Source organism: Anser brachyrhynchus (genome assembly GCF_964034855.1).
Source record: "Anser brachyrhynchus genome assembly, chromosome: 7".
Lineage (NCBI taxonomy): Eukaryota > Metazoa > Chordata > Aves > Anseriformes > Anatidae > Anser > Anser brachyrhynchus.
The window spans coordinates 13,745,724-13,771,862 of NC_137701.1; the positions used below are offsets into that span (position 1 = coordinate 13,745,724).

General features: G+C 43.8%; 2 protein-coding genes across 7 annotated transcripts in view; one reads left to right on the plus strand and one right to left on the minus strand.

Annotated features, from left to right (window-relative positions):
- ALS2 (alsin Rho guanine nucleotide exchange factor ALS2) overlaps window positions 1-26,139 on the minus strand; it is a 223,933-nt gene that overhangs the window by 43,167 nt on the left and 154,627 nt on the right. For 4 of the 6 annotated variants that reach the window (XM_080600322.1, XM_080600321.1, XM_080600319.1 and 1 more), the window contains 2 exons: window positions 15,606-15,919; window positions 14,863-14,989 (listed from right to left, as the gene is read on the minus strand). The gene's annotated coding sequence lies outside the window, so the exon portion shown is untranslated. The remainder of the gene's footprint in view (window positions 1-14,862; window positions 14,990-15,605; window positions 15,920-26,139) is intronic. The other 2 variants (XM_080600320.1, XM_080600318.1) reach the window with 1 other exon arrangement.
- Window positions 1-26,139, plus strand: part of CDK15 (cyclin dependent kinase 15) — a 38,910-nt gene that overhangs the window by 3,319 nt on the left and 9,452 nt on the right. The window contains 9 exon segments of the mRNA XM_080600540.1: window positions 4,594-4,688; window positions 5,443-5,505; window positions 7,646-7,769; window positions 8,338-8,458; window positions 14,879-14,942; window positions 14,944-14,973; window positions 17,213-17,276; window positions 24,365-24,396; window positions 24,400-24,413. Coding sequence (XP_080456666.1) covers window positions 4,594-4,688; window positions 5,443-5,505; window positions 7,646-7,769; window positions 8,338-8,458; window positions 14,879-14,942; window positions 14,944-14,973; window positions 17,213-17,276; window positions 24,365-24,396; window positions 24,400-24,413 — 607 coding nt within the window.

Consider the following 26,139-nt stretch of genomic DNA (forward strand, 5'->3'; position numbering starts at 1 on the left):
GACAGAAATGTTCATTGCGTATCAACAAGGAGTCCATAGGCCACTCGGCTGAGTAAATCATTTCTAAAAATCCCTTTTTGCTGTGTCAGTGTTCAGTATTGAAACAGGCTCAGATTCATTCTGCTCAGCTTTAAACACCTAACTGCAACACATGCGAAGTGTTGTTAGTGCGGAGAGGCAGGGATGCGCAGACTCTGGACATGCCCTGCAGAGATCTGAATTGTCGTCCTTTCAGTCAGCATAGAGCCACAGTTACTGTCCTCCCAACTTAGAGGCCTCTGTGAAGCCTGAAGTGAACTAGATTAAATCCAGATCCAGCTACACTGCTATTATCTTTACAACTGCAAAGCCAAGCAGGCACTTTCAAAAGCTAGGTCCCCTAGGAACTAACACAGCACAGCAGTTTTTGCATTGGGCAGCCATGGACTGGAAGTGCCCTTTACACTAAGGTCTCTGCTTGGTTAGCAAAACACAGCTGATACCTGGACATCACACATCCCAGCTTGAAGATAAACACTTTCAGTAATACCAAGGCTCAAGAACATTTACTGTTTCAGCCTGGTGAGAAATGCTTTCTACTGGTCACCTTCACAGAGCACTGGGCAAAGTGCAGCTTTCTCAATTTCTTTAAGAAATGTGTTTTTTTTAAGTGCCTGATTTTGGTCGAATGTATTTATGTGTCCCTACAGGCACAAGTTCACAAACTGCCTCCTTGATTAAGGCTTCTATTTTCATCTGTGCTACAATCCCAAGAGGACCATAATCCAGTTTCTTCCTTACACGGAAATATGCAACCTTTGAGCCACTCTGCTGTCTGGTATTAGTGAGAGCTTTAAATGTAGGAGGCTACACGTTTAGTTCTCTACTTCTTACTGCAGTTCAAAAATAGGGTAGATTTTGTCACCACTGAGATGGAGTGTCAGAGGACAGATGTGCCAGCATTCAGAGCAGCCCTAGCACAGAGGGGCTCTGACACCAGTCAACTCCAGTATCACAGTATCACAAATTTCTAGGTTGGAAGAGACCTCAAGATCATCGAGTCCAACCTCCGACCTAACACTAAGTACTCCACTAAACCATATCGCTAAGCTCTACATCTAAACGTCTTTTAAAGACCTCCAGGGATGGTGACTCCACCACCTCCCTGGGCAGCCTGTTCCAATGCTTAATAACCCTTTCGGTAAAGAAGTACTTCCTAACATCCAACCTAAAACTCCCCTGTCGCAACTTTCGCCCATTCCCCCTCGTCCTGTCACCAGGCACGTGGGAGAACAGACCAACCCCCACCTCTTTACAGCCTCCTTTAAGGTAACTGTAGAGAGCGATAAGGTCGCCCCTGAGCCTCCTCTTCTCCAGGCTGAACAAGCCCAGCTCCCTCAGCCGCTCCTCGTAAGACTTGTTCTCCAGACCCCTCACCAGCTTGGTCGCCCTTCTCTGGACTCTCTCGAGCACCTCCATGTCCTTCCTGTAGCGAGGGGCCCAAAACTGAACACAGTACTCGAGGTGCGGCCTCACCAGAGCGGAGTACAGGGGCACAATCACTTCCCTAGACCTGCTGGCCACACTGCTTCTTATGCAGGCCAGGATGCTGTTGGCCTTCTTGGCCACCTGGGCACACTGCTGGCTCATATTCAGCCGACTATCAACCAATACTCCCAGGTCCTTCTCGGCCAGGCAGCTTTCCAGCCACTCATCTCCCAGCCTGTAGCGCTGCTTGGGGTTGTTGCGCCCCAGGTGCAGGACCCGGCACTTGGCCTTGTTGAACTTCATACAGTTGACCTCAGCCCATCGGTCCAGCCTATCCAGATCCTCCTGCAGAGCCTTCCTGCCCTCGAGCAGATCGACACACACACTTAGCTTGGTGTCATCTGCAAACTTACTGAGGGTGCACTCCATGTGAAACTCCATGTGAAACTCAGAAAAAACAGATGTCAGTGGACCCAGTCCAGGTTTATAGCAATGAAATTAAGATAAGAAAGTTTACAAAGTCCTTAGTCCAATTCTGAGTGAAAGCAGAGAGGTAGCTAAACATGTCTCTTTACAGAATGGCTTGTGCTACAGTTTCCCATACACTCATTTCCTCTGGTGGTTTTGCTCTGAATTTACACTTGTAGCCCATCAGTGAAATAAGCCTTAAAAGCTTTATCTACATAGAAGTAATGATGCTCTAAAGATCAGCACCCCTTTAGCATGCTCTACTGGACAGGCTGAGAACCTTAACTTCATTCATTATAGGAGAAAACAAGGGTGATCCCTTGAAGGGTCTACTTTAAATAGATCTTTTGTGTACTACTGAGCTTTGCAGCATCTGACACCTCAAATTTACAATGTAAGCCAGTAGTGCAAACAAAGCACAAGATTTATTCATGTGGAGCATTCTCTGCTACACTGGAGGAATGGCACGCCACTGACAAAGAGCTGCTTCACCCCAGGAAGCCCCACAGAGCCGAAACGCGTTTAAAGCTCAGTTCTAGCTGTAGCACCTGACACCCCAGCAGGGGGTTGTAGAAGCAACCAAGTGAGAAGTTCCCAGGGGCCTGATTCAGGCACAGGGGCTGAATTCTCCATTTTTCTGTGGATCCTCTGTACTGCTCCTCCGGAGCAACAGCTCAGTCTGGTCGTATGGGATTTTCAAGGTAACACAGAGCCAGGTTAGCAGTCCCTTTCCATGGCAGATAGGCTCTGGGATACAGTCAGAGTATCTTTATTGGGTTCACAGGCAATCAGGTGCCATGTGGAGCATATTTAAGATTCATACTGCAGTGCCCCAGAGAAATATTAGCAGTAGCTGAATGGACCAGCAGCGGTTTAGCTGCAGCAGCACAGAGCTGTGTGCAAGAGCTAATTTACATTCTGTGGCGTTTCCAGTGCTCATGCTGAATCAGGTATCCCATACTGCTGAGCAATTTCAGAACTGATATACGCTTAGGCCACAGTTGGTTAATACAGTAAACCTGGCCATAAGGCTTTTAGAACCAGATGAAATCATTATGGTCACAAGATGAGAAGTGCTAATTCAGTGTAAATTTGCTTTGCCAGCATGAAACCCTTCAAATATTGTTTGCAGAGTGTTTGAAAAACAAAAAGCAGCTTTTATTCAGGACAAAAAGTCATTTGCCCTCCCACTGCCAACCCAAAATCTGTATTGTGCACTTTGGCTAATTCAGCAGAAATGAGGTTGCCGGCCCATGCCTTATGTGGAAAAATTAGTACCACTGTGTGGTCTGACAGTACCTCAAACTGTTTTTAATCAGCAGGGAAGGGTGAGCCTGGAGCATCTCTCAGGCTTTGCTGATAGATGGTTAGGCCAATAGACAAAACCTGGCAAAGCTGTATAAATACAAACAAGTTACTGGTCAGTCAGTGACTTCATCTCTGCTCTTTTGAGTTTGAAACTGGAGAAATGCGTACTTGCACACTGCCGGCAATGGGTATTTGCAACCCAGAAGTCCAACTCTATCCTGGGCTGCACCAAAAGCAGCGTGGCCAGCATGTCTAGGGAGGGGATTCTTCCCCTCTGCTCTGCTCTTGTAAGACCCCACCTGGAGCCCTGCGTTCAGCTCTGGGGCCCCCAGCACAAGGACATGGACGTATTAGAGCAGGTCCAGAAGAGGGCCACAAAGACGATCAGAGGGCTAGAGTGCCTCTCCTATGAAGACAGGCTGAGGGAGCTGGGGATGTTCAGCCCCAACAGAAGAAAAGGCTCTGAACGGCCTTCCAATACCTAAAGGGGGCCTACAGGAAAGCTGGGGAGGGACTCTTTGTCAGGGGATGTAGTGACAGGACAAAGGGTAATGGCTTTAACGTAAAAGAGCATAAATTTAGATTAGACATTAGGAAGAAACTCTTTACTATGAGGGTGGTGAGACACTGGAACAGGTTGCCCAGAGATGTTGTGGATGCCACACCCCTGGAGGTGTTCAAGGCCAGGCTGGATGGGGCTTTGGGCAGCCTGGGCTGGTGGGAGGTGTCCCTGCACATGGCAGGGTGTTGGAATTTGATGATCTTTAAGGTCCCTTCCAACCCAAACCAGTTTATGATTCTATGAAAGTGACTGATATGTTTTCTCAAAGCTAAAAGCACAGACCTAAATTCAGCTTAGTATCTACAGTGATTTCTCTGGGCAGATTTTTGCACAAAAAGCTAGAAGCTGGTAGAAACCTACCTTTCCCCAGAAGTCTACTAAGGGCCTTGCTGAGGACGCAGGTCAGGAGACGGATGGCAGAAAGAACATGAAGCTCAGTGGTGGTGGCCCTGGGCTGCTGCATTCTGGCACGTGGATCTCTCAGCCCCTGCCTCTCTCAGCATTTGCCTTGAATAAATGGTTTCTCCTCAGCTAAGAAGGTGACAGCTGAGGACTGCTATTTCTGACAGAGTCAAGATCACACTTCTGAGAGAGGGATGTGTTCCTGCCAAGCCCAGAGCACTAATTCTTGCTTCTCTAAGGAGCTCTTCCAGAACCAGTATCTGCCACCTCACAGAACTGCCAAGTTTGGAATATTTGCCCTCAGCTTTTATTTTCTGCTCCATGTACTGTCTCCTTCCACTACCAGCAGCAGTGGTGACACTGATCTTCCTTTTGTGTTTCCCCAGCTTCTCTTCTCAAGCGTTTGAAACATGCCAAGATTGTACTGCTTCGTGACATTTTCCAGACCAAGGAGACACTAACATTTGTCCTTGAGTACATGGTGAGTTCCTCTTTTTCTAGCTTCCTGTGAAGCTAGTACTGGGAAGTACTGGGAAGAGACCAGTGGCTGCATCATGAATTTGCTGCATTGTGTGACAGCTACAAAGCAACAAATTGCAATCCTTTAATGCAATGACTGATTTTCCTTCTTAATCTCCTGCTTTCCAGCCACGTAACTTCATTCTTTTCTTTCTGTGTATGCAACAACTGTATGCAAAGATGATTCCACATCTTGTCTCCCCTAGGGTCACAGAAACGATTTACCTCCACTTACACGGCAAAGACAGGGCATAATGATACTAGCTCACATCCCATCAGCATCAAATGTGGCACTGACTCCAAGTGGCTCACCAGGACCAAGCTGCAGGATTCTTTCATGGGCAGGATGCCAATAAACAAGCATGATCCTTGTTACTTTTGTTGGTTTTGCTAATAGCTATCAACCAAATTATGAGGAAAAGACAGGGGATATGTCTTCTTCTTACTGCAGCTTTATGATTAATTCTGGCACAAGTATGAATTCTGTTAACTATCAGCTTCAGGTCATAAACTGCTATGGTGAGATAACTGGACTGCCAGCTCCCTGACGTGAACCAGCACTTAGGCACATCCTTGTGTCAGATCAGATCAGATCTTCACCAAGGTGATACATATCCTTGGAGCGGTTGTGTATTTTTTCCAGTTACAGAAGAGGAGCTGTTGGTAAAAGTATGTTACACTTACAGCTCTTCCTCGATTTATCTGTTTTTATTTAGCACACGGATCTGGCACAGTACATGGCCCAGCATCTTGGAGGACTTCATCCCTGGAATGTTATGGTGAGTTCCTTAAAAGATGAGTAGCCCTTAAAGCATAAGGAAGTATGTTATTTTCCACTATACATGATCACTGTAAATTGCTGCAGTGCTTAAAGGTGCATTTTTAAGCTCTTACTTAAATCTATTTGTTCCATACTTGACAAACACTTTGGAGAGAAGTTGCCTTTGATAAAGAGGTAACAGACTACCTCTCAGTCTCTAAAGACTTTTTTCAGTTAGTCCCTCGTCCATGAATTTGCAAGAGTACATTCAGCTTTTGTGGACAATTAAATCTTGTGACAAGCAAATTTGTCTCTCAAAAATTTGTATCCTCTTATCATTAGAATACATTATTAATCTCCCTAATTAAAAGCTCTTAAATCTCAGTCTCTCTTCATCTGAAACTATCTTCCTATTTACAGTCATTTAAATCTCTTTTGTTTCTGCCACAGCTTTTTGGGATAGGTTGACTAGAACTGAGCACGGCTGAAGATGTACCATTACTTTGTAGATGGATATTATAATAGTCTCTGACTCTCCTTTGTACATATCTTCACATTTAATTAACTTTCGGGATTTTTGCTGCACACTGACTTACAGTTTCAATGCAGATGTCCTCAGTGAATGCCTGGGTCCTTTTTCTGAGTAGCTTCAGTTAATTTATCTTACAGCTGTCAACAATAACTTTGTACCTTATCAAACTGCCTATTCATCTGACTTTGTCAGATCTCTCTGAAGTTTTTCACTGTCACTTCTTATCTTGGCTAATCTAAATACTTCTGTCATCTTCAAATGTTGCCACCTTGTTCACATCTTTTTGCAGATAGTTGTTAAGCAACACCAATTCTAATGAAGTTTCTTGGGGCCCCGGATTTTAAACATCCTTAAAGCTCAGATACATCCAAGATGCAGTGTTGTAGTTTTGGCACGTATCTCAAGGACTCTGCTACCAGGCGGGCTTGTAAAGCACACGGAGTACATGGCTGTAACATGTACTCACTGACATTTGTGTGAGTAAACACTAGCCAGCTGCACTGCTTTCCTCTCTCAAACCCTCACTGTCAGCAGCAATCAAACAGAAAAAATGATTTACCATTCCTTTGGGGGGGGTCATCTAGCTTGCTTCATTTTTGCTTGGCCAATGTTTGTTTTTTTTTTTCTCTGATTCCTATCGAATATGATGCAAGTATGCAGAATATTACAGGGACACTTTTCTGGTACAGAAATGACCTATGGGTGTCACTGTTTTTCCTCCTCTTCAAGTTAAGTTTCTGGTGAAAAATATCTTTTCTCTAGTAAAGTCTATTTACTTCTGCTGTGTTTTGTTTTCTAACCATTACGCAATTTCATACTTTGTTTCTGCCCAACTTATTTTACTGAAGGCTTATTTATGCTGTCATAATGGTAGGAGCTAGATATTTCTTTCTTGCTTTCTTTTTTGCTTGTTTTTCTGCTTTCCCGATTGCTTCATCGTTCATCAGATCCTATCTGCTGTATGTGTTAGGATCATAGAACCATAGAACGGTTTGGGTTGGAAAGGAACTTAAAGGTCATCTAATTCCAACCCCCCTGCCATGGGCAGGGAAATGTTCAAATCAGATCCTTGTGTTTTCTCCCAGCTTGAGGATAACAGCTCACATTTGTCAAATGAGTCAGTTCACTGGTCCAAGCTCACAGTGGGGAGAGGTAGTGCTGGTGTGAGCAGTGGCCCCAGAACTCCCTCTGCTGGTGTTAATCGGCTCAACTGGGCAAAACTTCCAGCTCCTTAAACCTTCATTCTACTTAACTTTACATCTTTATCAACACTGAAGGCAGAATATCTTCTGTTCTGAAAGTTGGGTCTGTGTTTCAGCAAGCTGTTTCCTCCTGCAGTCAACAATTCATTTCTAAAGAAAAGCTACATTTCCAAAATGTGCACTTAGGAAATGTGCTGTCCTCATGAACCGTCCTCATGGACAAATATTCCACCCCAAAAGCCTAAGGGCAGTCATATCCCACCACTGTTTTCTACTTCTCAGCCAACACTACCCATTTGGGGGATTTTTACTGTTTTCTCAATTGTTTTGTCTCTGCCTTGTTCTAGGACTCCTCCTGAAGTTCAGAATTAGTTTATCACAGCACTCACACAAAATCATTTCATTTTTTTGTTGGCTTTTTCTAGCTCTTCATGTTCCAGCTTTTCCGAGGCCTGGCATACATCCACCAACAACACATTCTTCACCATGATCTGAAACCCCAGAACTTGCTCATCAGCTGCCTCAGTGAGCTCAAATTAGCTGACTTTGGTGAGTCACAGTTTGGATACTGCTAATATATCTGCTCAGACTGAAGCTTTAGCATGCATATAGATTTGTATCCATAGCCAATTAAGGCACAGAAGCATAACCTCTTACTGAACTTCAAGAAAGTATTTCTGTGGTCAGTCCAGCCTTTCTTGCTTTCGCACTGATAGGTGCAGGAAGTAGCCTCATTTAAGTCAGAGCAATTACTGCTATGTAGAACTGGTTCAAGAGAACTGAGAATCAATCCCTCTCTCTTAAGAAAATAATGTGACATGTTAAGTCCACAGCAATGTGCTGAACAGAAAGGTTTTCTTGGCATCACTTTGGGATGGCTGCTTCAGTCACAAATGGTAAAGCCCTGCAAAACACAGTGTAGTGCTTGATGTGATGTGCCCCAGAGTTTTATTTGAGACGCTTTTTTCTTTATTGCTTGTAAGGTGCGTTGGGGTTGCCTGTGTTTAATGGACCAAGAGAAAAATAATGTTCTGTTTCCAATTATAATCATCATTTATGTGTTGTACAGGTGGAAAGACTGTACTGTCACAGCGCTCAGTATTTTTTATTTTGGCAGGCCTTGCTCGTGCCAAGTCCATCCCCAGTCAGACATACTCCTCTGAAGTGGTGACAATCTGGTACTGTCCTCCTGAAGTTTTGCTTGGAGCTACAGATTACTCTTCTGATCTAGATATCTGGTACTGACCAATGCCAAAGCATCTGGGGTCTCTTGGGAAAAATAATCTTTTTCTGAATTAAATTAAGTCAACCAAGTTTGAGTAGATACAGTTGTAAGCAGAGGAATTAACACTTGTAGGCAGAAAATGTATGAGCAGTGGGGAGTTTTGTACTGTGGGATTCACAGGTGGTTTTGGGAATGATGTTGCTACATATCAGTTGTGGAGTGATATATATCTCATCTGATAATATTTATGAGGTGTGTACATCTCATTTGGTGACATTTATGAAGGACTTTCAGGTCTTGCAACATAACATGTTTCCTTAAAGCACTTATTGTTTTGGTTATATGTGGTTGGCTGAGTCAGTAGTAGCTCTCTACAGCTATAGCTTTGTGAAGAAATGGTGTATGCAATCCCAACTACACCAATGATGACTTTGGCCTTAGTAACAAAAGATGGCATTAAAGGGATTCTGAATAGGTCTGGAGATAGAAAGGTGTCAGAGATTTTAATTACTTCCATGATACTTTGTCTTTCTTCTCTAAGAACATCTCAGGTGCACTCTGCATTTTATACAGGAGAAGGCCTGTTTTCAGTTAAGCCTTCTTGTCTTATGAGCTCTATCACAAAATCTTAGAATGGCTGGGAATTGTAGGATGCAAGCTGCACAACAGCAGAGCTGAAGGGAAGGGGGCCACTGAGAGCAGGTAAAAAGCAGGACAGGCTGAGGATTTCACAGGGGTCTCACCACTCCTTTTGGGCTGGTCTGGATGTGCAGCTGGGCCATAGGGTTCACCCGCTATCTGGCTCACTTCTTCACCAGTCTGAGCCCACTCCCAGCAATACAGTCCTGACTTACTCATGGATAGCATGAAGTTTCATGAGGGCAGAGCAGAGCATCCATATTCCCAGCAATTTTACATCTGTAGATAGTACTGCCATAGACCAGTTAATTCTCTGCCTGTGCCTTGCACACCAGAACTTTTATTAACTGCTATGCAGAGTCAAAGGCTGTGAAAGGGTGGGAATGCAGCAGGCTGAAGTATGTCTAAGAAGACGGTTTGGTAAGTTTACAAACAGCAAAGCTCCAGGTCTTCCAGCAAGTATTTCCTGCCAGAGATCTGTGACTTATCGGACACTGTGATGGCCAAGGTCCGGAGGGCAGTTCAGGGAAACAGGGGATTTTAGTTTGTTCACTTCCCTAGGGCTGATGTTAATATAATTGCTTAGGAGGAAAACCTTGCTAAATTCTAATAGCTTCCAGCTGCTAAGCCAGTCTAAACAGTCCTGTCTTCTCCCTTGCACTAGTTGCCACCTCTCCCCTCCAGACAGTCTCTCAGGAACGTCTGCTGTGTTTGAGGAAGATGTCTGCCTAACAGATTGGAGAGTATGCATTAGGTAGATGCCGACAGTAACCTGTATTTTTTTCCTTGAAAGTTGAGCCCTGTTCAAAGCCCCGGCTGCACACATAAAGCCCAGCATTTCTGCCCCTGCAAAACCAGCAACCCCACTACAGAACCCTGCCCCAGTGTGCAGTGAATAGCAACAGAGGGCTGGTATACTAAGATACCATCCAGCACTCCGACCAGCTCTAACAGCACAGTACTCTCAGTCCCACTGAACTACATTCACACTATAGGCACCCTTTGTTATAACGCCTCCTTATAATAACAACATTCAAAGTGTTTGCCCTAAAGAAAGATATCATGCTGAGAGAATAGAGTACTTCAGCGAGCTCTATTCAGTAACTTCCTCTAACAAGAGTCATTTATTATCTTGATGTACACTGCATTTAAGTTCAATTTTTGTCTATTAGGAAATAATGTGAATTCACACAGATGTTACTTGTCTGTTGGGAAGAAAGAAGGAAAAAAAACTATTTCTTTTGGATACTGCAATTTACATGAAGGCAGGTCAGAATGCCCTTGGTAATGGCATGAGGCAGTGGGTGTTAAAGCCTTGGTTTAAAGAAACCAATTATAACAAAATAAAACATTATGGCAATTCATGCATAGTGTGCTTGAGCAGCAATACTGTCAGTGGGAGGCACATGGGAAGTGAATGAGGCCTTGAATAGATGAAGAAAGAGATACAGAAGGAGACTCACCAGCTCTTGGACTAACTAGAAAAGCTGCTTTAATCTCTGTGTATCTTTTTATTCCCTCTCTTTCTCCCTCACTATCTCTTCAAGTCTTTAGAAGATTCAATTAAGGGATTTCAGGGAGACTAACAATGTTTCAGGGAGATTACACTGCATATCAGGGAGATATTTTTTTTCTAAACACCAAAGGCTTTATGCATGTGCAGCGCTAGTTTTCAGAAGCTTCTAACATCACGAGTACCTGCAGTCATCGCTTCTTTTGAAACAAGCTTTCCTTGTGTAATATCTTCTATGAGAGTCACAGGAATCTCCCCAAGTAGAATCACTAGAATAAGAGTTCCTGTGCAGCCATTTAACACAGATCAGCCAGGACCACTACAGCCTTCTCCCCAGTCTAGTTTGCATTGCCCCGCTATGCCAAACTGGGAGATTCAGACCAGGGGCTCCAGCAGATAGAATTGTTCTGTACGGAACAAGAGGAAAGATTTACATCTGGCTAAATGTCAAACTGCTATCTTCCAATGCCAGAGAAACTGTGGAGAGGGATCTCTGGGATGCCAGAGAGATACCTGAGATCTTAATACTGATGAAGGTGTTTCTCTACTGTGCAATGTAGCACTGGAACCTGAGGAGTAAGTGCAGTGTCCAAACCTGCCCCAGGGATTGCAGGCAGATGTGACAGTGCTGTCTAAACCAGCTCTGTTTACGCTCACTAGAACTAAATATCCCTATAACCAGTTATACCTCTCCTGATACTTTAGCAGTCAGTGTCTTGCTTCACATGCATATCTGGCACATGCTGCAACATCATGTCTAGGCCCCTTCCTGAAAGACACTGTGAGGGACTACAGATGGTACCACTGTCCGTTGTTTTTTTCATGCAGGATGGTACCAAATCTGCTAAATTTAGGAGGTAAAAGAAATAAAAAAAAAACACTACTCCAAGAGGTACCACATCCCTGATCTTATTTGCACCGGTGTAACTCTACTGATCTCATCAGAGCTTCTGTCTGACACCACTGCAAGAGACACCAGCACTAGCACTTCACTTCTGTTTTCCTCTCTCACTGGTGGGAACCAATTAATGAAAATACACCAGTCTAAGAAGGATACAGCAACTGTGAGGAGATACATGTGCCTACTGAACAGCCACAGAGCAGGCAGTGGAGGGCTCCTCTCTATTTCCTCCTCATGGCAGAATTTGCTGTTTGCCCATCTAACTTGTCTGCACAGAACCATGCACGCCTTCCCCTGCCCCAGCTCTTCCCAAGGCAGCTGTATGGGACTGACACACTTTGAAAAGCCTTACATCAGAGGAGTAAGGAGGAAAAGGGGAAAACAAAACAATAGTTCTAACCTAGGTCTAAATCTTTAGAAATATTTAAAACTGAAGGTTTTTTTTGAGACATTTTTATTAAGAGAAGGATCGTTATAATGCTGCTAGGGCAGTACCTGTAAATCCCGTATCTCAGAAGGAAAGTTGAGGCCTCTACATAGAGGGTAATATGATGACTAGCATCAAGGAGACATTGTTTTCAAAGTCCTACTTTAAAAGATAAAAAAACTACCTGGGAAAATAAGGTGGGTTCCATATGTCAGTTGTTCCAGCTACTTCTGGCCTTTTTGTAAGAAAAAAAAGCATATTTCAGCCTGGAAGCACACAAAGATATAAACAGTTATAATTGCCACTGACAAATCAATTCAGTATCAGGCAAGTATTAAAGGCAGCTGGTTAACTGAGTCTCACTACGGGAAACAAAAAGTCCTTCCTTTCCAGCAGTTGTGGTTGCTCTGATAGTTTTGTCATTATTAGAGACACTGAGGTTTAAAGGCATCCAGAGATAATTGGAATAAACCAGGAATATAAAAGAGAGCTCTATCAGAAGGCAAATTGGTAACAACCCAAAAGTTGTTTCTCTTCTCAAACCAACAGCTTACCCATTAGCAAAAAGACTGTTTCATTAGATTTGAATTGCTGAGCTATTTGCTTTTGGGTAATTATTAGCAAATTCTAGCTAAAATCTAGAAAAAAATAGAAAAAATATCCACGGAAAAAAAAAAAAAAACCTTCAATATTTCCATTTATTGCTCTGTCTGTATTTTATGCCTTCTCAGCAATAATGGAAGCCACAGCAGATCTGATTTTCTGCCAGCCATGAATTCTGTTGGCTTAGACCTTTGCTTAAGAGCATTTTAGGTCATGAAGACCACATTTACAGAGCGCACACCATTAGAAGCTCTTTTCCTTAGTACTGTGTAAGTCTCTAGTCCCCAGGTCCTCAGCGTCTTAAATTCAATTTACAAAACAGCACAGACAGCACTGTTCATCAGGAGGAACCTCTGCAAAAGATCTAGTGGTATCTCTCTCATCTGGGTGCTATAGTGAGTCCATACAAAGTTTCTGCTGTTGCCAGTCTAATGGTCATTTCTAGTCATGATATCAGAACCCAAACTGTGTGTAAAAGTCATGATCATTTGCTCCAAAAACATGTGGAGTTGATTCTCTTCTCAGTACAAATCAAGAGTACCTAAATTGCATTGACCATATGCGGTTAAACTTGTGCAATGCTATCGGTGGATTGCAGCAGCCCCTGTGGTTGCAAAATAGGGCGAGCCATTTGGACACATCCAACAGCTGTGAAAACAGAGGGTTGGTATGACACTGGTCTCAGTAGAGTCAATCTGTGGGCTCACAAACAGCATCTAGTGATGTGGTAGTACTATGAAACACAAATCTGTGTCGTAAAAGCTGTGGGTTAAGTTTCATGATAAGCCTGGACCATGTGAGAGCACATTTAACAAGTAAGGAGCTACGCTCACAAGACCCAAAGTAAGGGTACAGGAAGTTAAGGATAACTGCAGCAGAGATGTTTGTGAAAACAGCGTTAGATATGGATCTGCAAACAGGCCTGGCATCACCTGATGTATGAGGATGACCAAAATTAATTCCACAGATGAGTTGCTTGTCAGACTTTCAACTGACCACAGCCAGGTGTGAAAAACATCTACAGCACTGCAAAAACAAGATGTAAGGAGTAACAGATGACCAGAAAAGATTACTAGTTGTGGCTCAGCAAGTGAGAATACTTTTGGAGACTGTTAGACAAAGCTGGGTTTTCAACATTTAAACTTAAAGGACTCATATCTGGTATCACAGAAGAAGATTGAGACTTAAATTTAAATAGTTGGGATGGGGCTTAATGAAAAGGCAGGAAAGCCAGAAAATGTTTGGAAGAAAAAAATAAAAAAGTAAATGAGCAGAGTTTTACACCATACAATAAGAGATGGAAATAGTTGCAAATAGGTATGTCTACCCTGTCCACAACATCATTATTTCCAGCAGGACTACTCCACCTTAGTAAAATTAAGCATTTTTTGCATGTCTTTTTTGTTGTTGTTGTTGTTGTTCTGGCACAAATGCAGATCAGGAGATGGCATAAAAATGGGATTACTTTGACTAGCTTTTGCCACTGAATTCTTTATGCTATGAATTCTTGCCTTCTATTTTCCAGTGAAGAGCTGATTGCTTCTGAAGGGAAATCATTCTAGCGGTTAGTGCCTCTGTGTTCTTTCTAAGTCTATTCTTCAAGTCCATATAATGTCTTGTAGTTTCCTATTCATTTTTCCTATTGTTATCACTCCAGTTTTGCATATTTTTCTCACAGAAAACAGTCTACTATTCCACAGGCTTCTGCCCTGACTATCTGGTTTTAGGTGGGTTTGTAACAGGATAGGCTGAAAGAGACCTGAAACAAACTGCTGCTGGAAAAAAGACACCACTTAGCGGGTTTCTCTTCCAAGGATACCACCTGTCTTGTTTTGCTGGTGAAGGGTGTTGTTCTTTTTAGTGGGCAGTGCTGATGAGAAAAAGCAGATGGGACCAGCACTCATACGGAACTTTGACTGCTCTCTGCTATTCCAAAATATTTATCCTGGAGGGATGTGAATGTGATGAATCTCCAGTCTGCTCCCATCCTATTTTACTTGCTGGGTTTTTAGGTCAAGTGTTTCAGTGTGTAGGACTTGGATGAAGTGGCCTTCAATGGAACATTTATTTATTTACATGCATTCAGACACTCCACGTCCTGCCTTGCTTCCTACACACACACACACATTAGATGAAAAGACTGTAGGCTATACCTACACATCAGGCTCATACTTTTCAAACATGAGCTGCCAAACATATAGGATTTACAACTTAGATCAGGATTTATGAATTTACAGATCAGGATTTCTATACTTCCATTCCAACAATTGTTACCTCTCCCCTGCCCACCCCAGATTCATATTGTATATATGATGTATGTGCATGAGTTAATACCTTGGGTTTCTTGCAGGAGTGCAGGCTGTATTTTTGTTGAAATGATCCAGGGTCAGCCAGTATTTGCAGGAACTTCTGGTAACTCCTGAACAGCTGGAGAAGATCTGGGAGGTGAGTACAATATATCCTGAAATGGGAGAGAAAAGAATCTATTGCTCCAGCTCCCTACTTAATTTTGAAGTCCTGAGCATAGGTCCTGTGAATAGCGGAATAATTTGGTCCAATCTGCCAAGTTCATAGCAGACTTTGTAACCCATTTTATATTTGGCAACTTTCTTACAGACACAGGAATAAACCAAATGACTTTCCTTTGATGTTTGTCATCTCATCGAAAATTTAAAGCCAATTAAAGTGACATCAAATTGAAGCAGGCATAAAAGGTGTGCAGGTACTGCAAATTCTGTTCCTTCTTGTTAAACCTTTTACTTATTGTAGGATACAGCACACCATAATCTCACAAAGGAGCTCTAATACTGCTCACAAACTGTCTTGAAAATGGCAGGGTCCTGAGGTTTTTTGCAGGTCCTTTGTTATATTAACTTGGAACATTTTGTCTCATACAGTTTATGGTGCAGCCCTAGAGAATGCTTTGGCATAATGGGAAGTGTGATAAATTACTTTATAAAGGCAGCAGTGAAAAAGAGCAGAGATATTCAGGATCCTCTTAAGCTTTTTTTTCTGCTGGGGAAACAGAAACATGGAGCTACGCACTCCGTGCTGCTTGGTAAAATTGAGGCAGTTACCGGCACTGGTGGATCCTGTATGTTCACGACTGCTCACTGCTGACTCCATTACTGATTCTTCAGAAAGGTCAACCCAGAGGTTCCCACTGGATGTTGCTGCAGGTATCTGCCCCTTCACATCTCCCAGGGATTTACTCTTCTGCATAAGCTGTTTCCCAAAGATGGGTTTTCAAAGGACAAAGTACAGAAAACTGGAACCTGGGAAGTGGTGAGAGGACTTTACAGCCTCAAGTCTGTGCAAATCAAATTTTTCCTTCTTAATCCCTTTACTCAGAAACACTCCTGCCAGGTTGGGTTTTTCTCTCCGCTTTTACCTAGAATGTGTTAAAAATACAGATAAGCAAGCCCAGTTATTAGACTCAAGTTCAGCCCTTTTATATAAATGCTGAATTACTCTTTCATAGAAAGTGGGGGAAAAAAAAGAATTATTGAGGAAAAAAACCATCCATACTTGGCCAATTAACACAGTTCAAAACCGGGGCAGGGCCCAGCTTTGCGGAGTGTGAATGAAGGCTATCCTTCCACATATGACTGAAATCTCTAGATACATTTCCTGTGGTTTTCCCGTTAGAGGGTTATAGCCCTATTGTCATTTCTCTGGTATTATAACTGATACCATGATTAATAGGATTTGTGCTATAGAAGGTTAAAACTTATTTAAAAATCATGAGGAAGCTTTTAGAGCCATGAAATAATTAGTGCCTTTCACAGAAGGTTTTATGTTATTATACAGCCTGGAATGAGGCTCTGTGTTAGGCCAAAATTTCAAAGCTCCTTAGAGGCTTTCAATGTCTAGCTTGAGATATTTTGCCGAGCGTGAGGTTCAGAATGGGGATTCCTACTGTTTTCTGATAGTCAGCTCCTTTCATGTACTAATAATAGAGGCACCATGCACTGATTTAGAGACCATTTGCAATTATGTGCATGACTTTATGTCATCCGGCGTGCTTATCCCCACGCAGGACTGTTGGTTCAAACACCATATAGCATCTAGCTGGAAAATCCCCCTGCTGTGAAGTATGTTCATCCTGCTGAATTATGAAGACTGTCTAACTGTGATTTTACCAACACTTCTCCTAGAAGCAACCACCACCTTAAGTGGTCTCCATCCTCCCCTCTGTCCCTGACTGCTCATTCCTGCCCATGTTATCCCTCACTTAGAGGAGTTTCTATCACAGCTCACAGCCTGGGTTGCCAAAAAATATTGGCTGGTGCCAGTGCAAGTGGGCAGAGTAAGTCCCCAGTGCAGTGCTGGCACAGGAATACATTTCTAGCGGTGAAAGGGATTGCACAATGTGACCCCTGCCTGGTGAACACGCGTGAGTGACACCTGGCAGTGAAGCTGCACACATCTCCAATGATGTTCTCAGCAGCAACAACATTACGTCTCAACAGGACCCTTTCTGTTGTAACATCAAGTGCTAAAATATCGATGTCATTTATGTGCAGAGATAGATCTAGTACCAGCTAGGGTAGTGGGGATCTGTGCTGGTTCACAGGAAAGGCCACCGTCTCTCTGTTGAGACCAATTCCTCCACCTCCGCACCGATGCAGCGTACTGGCAGACAGGCCATCGCTCGTCTCACCCTCCTTCTTGTTTTGCACAGGTATTGGGGGTCCCAACTGAGGACACCTGGCCAGGACTTTCCAAGTTCCCCAACTACAAGCCAGGTAGGATTTACTTCACAAGAACACCAGCTTTTTCTCTGAGCCACTAACCACTTAATAATTTGGGGATTACTAATGCTTATTATGAAAAAGCAGTGTTTCAGAGCTACTACATCCCTTAAACTACTTAACAATAGTGTTGCTTTAGGACCAATGGCCTAAGATACAAGCAAAAGTACACGTGTGGCAAAGCTGCCTCACTGAGATACGTTAGGCTGATGGAAGATTTCATTGTTCCAAGTGCTAACAATGTAGTTAGTCTCCATTCCTCAGTGCGAAAGACCAATGTCTCCTGTTCTACACTAGAAAAGCTGTCAGGTACCAGGGGACACAGTTTATCTGAACTCCTTATTTTTATGGAGATTGGTTTGGGGGCCTTTAAGCCTCAGTTTTAAAGGTCTCTGTCCCCGATTTTGATGTGGGCAAGGTGAGAAATCTGTGTGATTTATAAAGCTGGCTTCTTTTATTTCCACATGGGCTGGTAGAGAAGTCTGTGTCCTGGACTTCAAAGGACCAGTTGTCTCTTATTTTGATGTGGGCAGGTTGAGAAGTATGCTTTGAAAAGCTAGCTCAGTCACTCTCCCTCTCTCTCTTTCCCTTCTTCTCTTTCTCTCTCTTTTTGTTTAATGTTTTCTCTTGGGAAAATATATTCAAGTGTCAGTGAGGGGGAAATGATGAGCACCGATTCTCAGCCTCTCAGCAGGATCATTCTCTAAGAGAAATATAAAAGTGAAATATTAAAAACCCTAGAATGTGAAATCCACCCATCTGCAGTCTAGCCATTCTCTCCTGCTTATACCCTAACAGAGTGGTGGGGGGAGTCTGTCTCTCTGGAAAGGAAAAAAGAGAACAGGGGGAGAGGAGGAGGGAGAAGACGTGCTTTGAGCAAGAGGTTTACAGGTTTAGTAGAGCATAGTAACATCTTTTCAAAGAAGTGGGTGTTGCTCTGTGACCCAGTCCAAGATGCCCCTCCTTTGATTCTGGTGCATGAACACTAAACAGCCCCCATTTTCACATGGTAGCCGCGATTGGCTGAACAATAACCTGGTCTCACAGTCGAAAGGGCTGGAATCCTTCACACAATTAGCTGAGACACATTAATCAAACCAGCGTGAAATGGGAATGTGTCGCTGTCCTCAGCAAGTTTAATTTGGACAGGGAGCAAGCACAGAGCAGACAGCTAGAGGAAGCACTTTCTTCTCTAACTTGTTGAAGGCTTGGTTGAGTACTCTACAAGTCGTGAAAGGTAGTCTGGGAGGAAAGAAATGCTTATGTGTGGGACAAATTGGTCACAAAGAAGCTTTTGACGTCAGTCATCTGTGCATACAAGGCCAAAAACTCTAGTGAAGCCAATTAGGTATCCTGATACTATATACAGGTACAATTGAAAAACGCAAGCATTAAACCGTAAACTAATGGAGAAACTAGTACAGACAACACAGAATAGCTGAATGTCCCGAACTGCCCGGAGCTTTGCACTGTTTTGTCTGAGTAGCAGTGCTATCTGCTACTGGGGAGAGTGCCAGTGGCAGGGCTGGGAGGGAGAAGACAGGCACCTAGGCAGCATGGAAATAGATCCCATGAAGACACATAAAGTCATTATTAGCAGTTTTCAAATCTGAATTGTTATCAGAGTGGACAGAAAGATTCCCTAATGGACTGCAGTGGGGCAGAACTGACCTGTGCTGTGATCCTGTGATGCTGGTGCCTTTTGTGGCTGGCTCAGAGAGAAATGCAGGAGTTAGAGGACACCCTCCTGGGAAAGCATCCCTCCGTGCTACCAATAACATGGAAGATGGGTACTGAGCCAGTGTTTGGGGCAATACCTGTGCCAGCTGGAGAGCCAGCATCCCTTTCCCCTCCTCAGAGCCTACCAAAGGGGCTCCAAGCTGCTCCAGTCATGCAGTGGAACCAAGCACTTGGCTCAAACCTGGGATATAAAAACCATTCTGGCTAGGATAAGGCTATTCCCATACAGTTAGACTGTTTGCCCTAGTCAAGAACTCAATCAAGTTAGTTTTTGATAGGGCTGCCAGTAAGAAGGCAAATGAGTCTCTGTTTAAAGCTATTTGCCATTCACATGCTCAGAGTGCTTCCCCTGCTTCCCTGAAGCACAAGTGCCCACTTTCCCCCAGGACACGCTCACCAGGTGAAACTCCGGAGCCTGCCAGAGAAAGCCTTCAATCTTGAAGTTCTTTCAGGCCCAGCCGTGCAAATCTGAGTGCCTGGGACAGTTCAGATAAGCAAACAAACTTTGGAGGCTTCCCCAAATCTGATGGCTTGAATGCTTTTAGCTAGTCCTACTGATGTTCACAGCAAGCACAGGCAGCAAACAAACAAACAGGTTCCTGCCTGAGGCAAAGCACGAACACGCGCAAAACAAAGCTCTGAGGTGTGATCCTATTCTCATTGAAGTTGATGGCAAAACTCCCACTGGATTCAGCAGTGTAGGCTCAGCCCCAGACTGAGGTTGTTACTGGAAGGGTTCCTGGGCCAGGTGGGTTAGTAGGAATCTTTCAAATGAAAACTGGAAACCTTTAGATGTTTTCCTGTCACTACTGTGGGCTGATGCACATCCTGCTGCAAACCCTGCAGAGGAGGAGATACAGCGTGGGGTCTGTGAGCCAGGCACAGCTGTAGGAAGGGCAGCTCCCCTGCCCCCTCTATGGGCAACTGGCAAGGGAAGAACAGTGCAAGGCAATACTTGTCCGCCCTCTGCCCCTGTGCCTTCTTGCACAAAGAAGTTCAGAAATGGGCCTCATGCCCATTGCCTACAGTTTGCCAAAATCTCAGCCCGTGCCTGAACCCAGGTCAACAGGGAAGATGGGTGAGCAACTCCTCCTTGGCCAACCCTGCAGCCTGTGATCTCCCACTCGCTCTCCGAGAGGGAGATTTGGGCTAGTGAGTTATACGCAGCCATGGAGCCTGAAAGCACAGCATTCCCCCCACCTTGGCTTCAGGACTGGCTCCTGCAGAAGGCAAAGGGCTGGGAGAGCTCCTACCCCACGTCTCGGTGCACTCGCTGGCCCTTTCCCCAGCTCCCCACGCTTAGGAGTCCTGCCCGTAGCAACAAGGCTTTGCCCTGTGTTTGTTCATTTGTTCTGTTCCCCTCATTTTGCTTCCCCTGAAAGAGGCAGTTGTAGCTCTGTTAACACTATTTTTGAAAGCTCTCATGCTGTGTGAGCTCAAATCCTTGCATTAATCTACTGCTGTGTTCATTTCACTGCGCTGAAAAGCAGGGAGTTTAAATCCCCTCTAAACACCACTGGTGACACCAGAAGGCCACTGTTTTGATCCAGCCCCATTAATGGTTACAAGTTTGAATCTAGACAGCGGGGGTCAAGGGCAGGAAAGGATTAGGAATCACAGCCCATGACATTAAGCTAGTGCTTCTGCCAAACTGGGAATACTGGAGCACCCAATGCATCGTTTAATGCCTCCTTTTCCCGACATTTGGATTGCAAAGAGGAGGGAACAGTGCTTATTTGTTTGTAACACGATGAGCTTGCTATGAGTGAGCTATAACTTGCTGTGAGTGAGCCTTGATTTATCGCACAGGCTGACTAATGAAGTTTCCTGTGCCAGGTAGTATCATTTCACCTCACCGGCACAAGTTTTTTACTGCACTTCTTCAGATGCAGCAACCGTTTTTAAATTAAGCCTCGTTTTTCAAATGTCTGCAGGCTTTGCTATCATTTTTCAAACGTCGGTAAGCTTTGCTGTGCTGAACGAGATTAGACGCTTTCCGAGGTCAACTTTTCCTGAGCACATTTTAGTATCTGTTGCTTTTCCAAACTGCCACCAGCAGATGGAGGCAACAAGCAGCAGGCACTGAAACACAAACTTCAAATAACATTTTTGAGAATGCAGATGAAGTCTGAACTCTGAATCTTTTTTTTTGTTTTTAATCTCACTTTTTATGCTGATGCTTCGTTTAATAAATGGGATGGTTGGAAACTGAATTCTAAAACGATGAATTTTTTATTGTCATAATAAACTGTATATGGCTTTGATCCCAAAGGGAAAAGCAGCACTGTAACTAATGCACAGTATATGCTGGCCAAGCTGCAGGGAAACTCCCTATGTGCCTGGCACTGGGCACAGGGCTGCAGTTTACAGTCTGCCACACAGACAGAGCTCTGATTCTGTCCTGCAGCCACAGAGATTTCACTAATGAGAGAAATTTTCTCTGTGAGCCTGCAACCTCAGCACCTTCATCCAGCAGCAAAAGGCATCCTCTTTCTCTCTCTTCATCAATTAGGAAAGTTTAACTTTTGTCCCCTGGCTTGCTTGCCTCATTATCAGTTCATTAGCCACTTCCACCTGGGTTTGCATATAGGAAGGTATTTCCTCATTAGCACACACTGCATTGCATGCTGATAGAAAATAACAAACCCAAGCACCACCTTTCCGATCTACTCATACTGTTAAAAAAACAATCAGCCCTATGCAATCCCATCATTTTATGTGTGTACATCATCACTGTAAAATGATTAAATCAGTAGTTCATCCACATTTTTGTCTGATCTCTCTCACCTTTAAGGAGTAGCTGTTTGCATTGTTTTACGGTTTTAGATTGGTCTTAATCTTTACAGTAGGGAAGATATTTACTGCCCTGTTCTTACCCAGCTCAACAGAATGGGGCCTCAGAATCCTCTACAGGTTTGTCTATATGGGGTCAGTCAAGAGATTAATCCGAACTGATTTAAAGTGGATTAGTTAACTGCATTAAATCCTTGAGTAGAAACACAATGTTTTCTTACCCTTATCTTCCATTTATAATCAAAGCTTTGTATACTCGAAGTGGCAAGTTTGTCGGTCCTCACTCAAGCAGAATTCTGTACTGAGATATTTGTTTGGACAGGGAAAGCAGTAGTTGGCTCACTGACTCTTATACTACCCCTTGTAGATAATTATTAATCTCTGTGTTATATAAATGTTAAATCAAAGTAAAGAATCTTGGTCAAGATAAAGCAAAGATTATAATTCAGACATTTTTCCCAATTCCCAGTAAGCAAGCAGATATTTCTATCTGTAATGTAAATAAAATCTTGTTTCCTGTTTGGAATGTTAATCCTGGAAATTTACTTAATAAAAACAAAGTGATGTTTCAGTTAGATATCACTGAAACCCTCTGCCCTGCCATTAGCAACTGAACTTGCGTTTTTAAACTTTTATGTTAAACTTATTAAAGAATATTCATTTTAAAAGGTTTCAGTAAAGTACAATATTTAAGTAATTTTGACGTTTTAATTAAATACTAAAGGAAATTGATATATTGCTATGGAATGTTTCCATCTCACTGAAGCAGAACTTTCTGGCTAAAAGTTGCATCATCTGAAAGCTTTTGGCCAGCCCTGTGAAGAGGTTAAACCTTCTAACTCATGCAAAAAAATCTTATGCCTTTCCAAACCCATTTAAACTCATTTTTCTTCTATTTTTCCTGGAAACTTTACATTTCTACTCAATATGGACAATTTATTTCTACATTTTTATTACAGCTGAGGGGGCAAAGTGAAAGAAGGAGGATCCAGAGAATAAGTTAACAGTGATCCAAGAGGAACATCCTGCCAGAGTTAATCTCGGTGATTGACTAGGGAAGGGGGCTACTAAAGATATATAACTTCTATATATTGGTGGTAATTCCAGAGCTCTGGCACCTAAGCAGTCCTGAATCCCATCCCAGATTATACAGCCATTTACTGCTTCAGCAATTACCTTAGTATTTGGGTGTAGGAGAGCACTTCAGTTGTGACCTGTTACTTACACTGTGATAGACAGGTTTAACAACCTGCTTGCCTGGCTTAATGGTGAAAGATTGCTGCTGGAAAGGTTAAGTGCTGAAAGTTCAGTCATTTGCACGTTTTCAAATTGTCTGTGCCTGAAGTCAGACACTGACTGACCCAGCCCCAGGGCCTGCTGCCCTGGAAATGGCCACGCAGGCTGAAGGCCGAGGGGACTCTGGCTTCGTCTGCGTTTGGACGCTTCTGTCCTTGAATGGTGTGGCTGAGCTGAGCAGCTTGCCGTGCTCCTGACAGAAAGCAGGGGGAGATGCTCTAGGACTGTGCAGGATAAGCCCCAGCCAAACTTGGAGGCTGTTATATGCCAGTCTACTGGCAAGAGAGTAGTGGTGCTTGCCTCCGGGTGGTCTCGCTGCTGTGGGGAATGCTTTTCCAGGCCCTAGCTGGAAGAGAGGGCTGCACCACCCTTCCTGCTCTCATTTCCATGGCTAGAGCACCTTTCATCTCTGCTGTCAGAAATGGTGCTCAGGAAAATGTGGCTGGGCATAAATTATGGCCTTCCTGATGCAAGAAAATGCCTTTGTTAATCAGCTGTAAGGGTAATCTTCCAAGTGTAAGTCATTTGTTCATATCTAAGCTTGTGAAAATCCCTGGGTTGTAATAAAACATTTGAAGAATGTATTCTTCCACTTATTCAACGTTTAAAAATGTTTAAAAATGTCCTTGAAAACCGGACAACAACAACACAGCCTTCCCAAAAGTGCCAACTCTACAGTGTTCCAGTCTGCTAGAGATGCTTGAATCAGTAAGTACAAAGCATGCATGAAAATGGTTAACATGATAAATGACAAACTTAGTGAGGGACTGACAGCAAGAACAGTGTGCAAAAACAGTGGGATCCAAGTGCCTTTGCTTCATCCCCAGTCCTTCCAGCAGATCCATGCAGAAAAGCCCCACATGCCCACATGGGAATACAAGAACCACAGCAGCTCTTTGGTAAACAATTGCTGGAGATGCAGGCCTGCAAACCTCTTCTGCTTCCTCAGTGCAAAGGACGTGGGGACTTGTACTGAATTTATTGAAGTCAAAGCAAAGACTCACTGAAACAGATGGAGGCCCAAGGCCTGCATTCACAATGTGTGAAAGGAAAGGGTTACAGAACTGGAACAGCCTTATTAACATCAATGCTAGTACTCAAGTCCTATAGGAATAATGTACATTTATAAATACTAAGATGACAGATTCTATAGGGCCCTTTGAAATTCCAAGCACGTGTTTTTGTAAGGGCTCAAAGAATGATTTTTGGCTTGATTTTTGTTTCATCCTGTGATTGTATATTACACTTTCTAGAGCTGGTTGCTTCCAGGAGACCTCAGAGACTCTGAGTGATCTGTGACAGGTAAGCTACCTGTAATGGCAGTGTCAAAATGGCCTCTGGGTTTATTTGTTTCTTTATGCAATCATTTAACTTGAAATGAGCTCTTTTGGCAAGCTGAGAAAGAGCGAAGTGGCTCTGTAGTAACAAGCAGATCTAACGTCAGCTAAGCAACTGATTCCAAGAGATCGCAGTAGAGGTAGGCACACAGTGGGTTTATTACTCTCTGAGGATAAGTGATTGTTCTCAGATAAGCAGCAATTGAAGGACATTACGTGCAGTTTTTTGAGGGACACAGCTAAGATTCAGAAGGTCCTACTTTCCCAGGCCATCTTGCCCAGACCAAAGACAGACTTTGTGCTGTCCCGTTTTTATTTTCTAGAAACATGCTGTAGGAACAGCACTCATTAGTGGTAAGGAAGACATACCAGGACAGCATTTACTTGAGACAATGAAACGATCCCCTGATTAGTTAAGAGAGGAAAATTCACATTCTTCAGAAGCCAAAAGCAACAAGGCAAGGGCCATGGTTACACACCTCAGCTCGAGCAAGCACCAACACCACCAAACATTCCCGAGAGTGTGCAGGGAAAAGAGCATTTCTCAAGCTTATATGTACACACACGTACATGCATATATGCCTATATAGATCAGTGAAAGAAATTTATGAGGCAAAGTGCCCTGATGTACCTCAGAGAGTTATTAAAATAGCATCCCCTCAAACTGATTTTGAGGGGGCACTGGCACACAACAGGCTTCATAAATGCATAGGAAAAGGATAGACATGATCTGTCCTCAAGATTGTGTTCACGCACAGGTCAAGAATCAACTGTCTTTTGTGGATGTAGCCACATTTTTCAGCAGTGCTGTTTATTATCTGTTCAGCTCATCGCTTTGGATTCAGTGCTGCTCTAGGCTGCCCTGCAGAGCTGGGTTTCCCAGACTCTTCTGAATTGCTGAACAAACATGCTGAAGTTTTCAGCAAAGCACAGGTTGCCAAAATGCCAGCCATTGTCACACGCATCTTCAGAAAGACACAAAGCTCCACATGTCTCAAACCCTGATAAGACAGGTCCTAGAACAGAACAGGCCCTCTCCTAGTCCGAACAAAGACATAACTATTTCCCTTGAAACTCTGCTCTATTGCACTTCTGCTTTTTGGCCATAATCCCTTGGCAGGCTCCATTACCTCTGCATGCTGACGAGCTCTGGGCTGCACGAGGCCCTGCCCCAGGCCTGCTACAGTGTCCTTATGCCGGTATGGCCCAACGGCCACGTTAGCATGCTCGGCTCTCAAGAAGGAAAGAGCTGCTTCATGCAGGCTGCTCAGCCATGAGTCTCCACGGCCAATTAGGAAATCAAAGGGGAGCTCTGTGCAGAGCTCAGCTGTCACCAGGAAGCCTGAGCAGCAGTGGGAGGCGGCGAACCATCTCGCTGCCCGGTGTGGCAGCCTGCAGCAGCGGGGCCCGAGGGGCAGAGGGGCTCGGGTAAGACCCTGCCACGGCCAGGGCAGCCCATGGTGCAGCTCTGGTGAGCAGCCTCAGGCTGAACGCTTCGGCTCCCTGTCCCATCCCTGCTCCCCAAACAGCAGGAGCTCAAACTGTTTTGCTGGAGGTGAGAATTCAGCAGTTACCTACCACTGTGAGGCCGGATACCTTTTATAAATGCTTCTTAGACCCTCTCTCTTTCTTTTTTTTTTTTTTTTTTTTACATTTTATACCCTCAAAACAGAACTGCCAGCACATCAAAT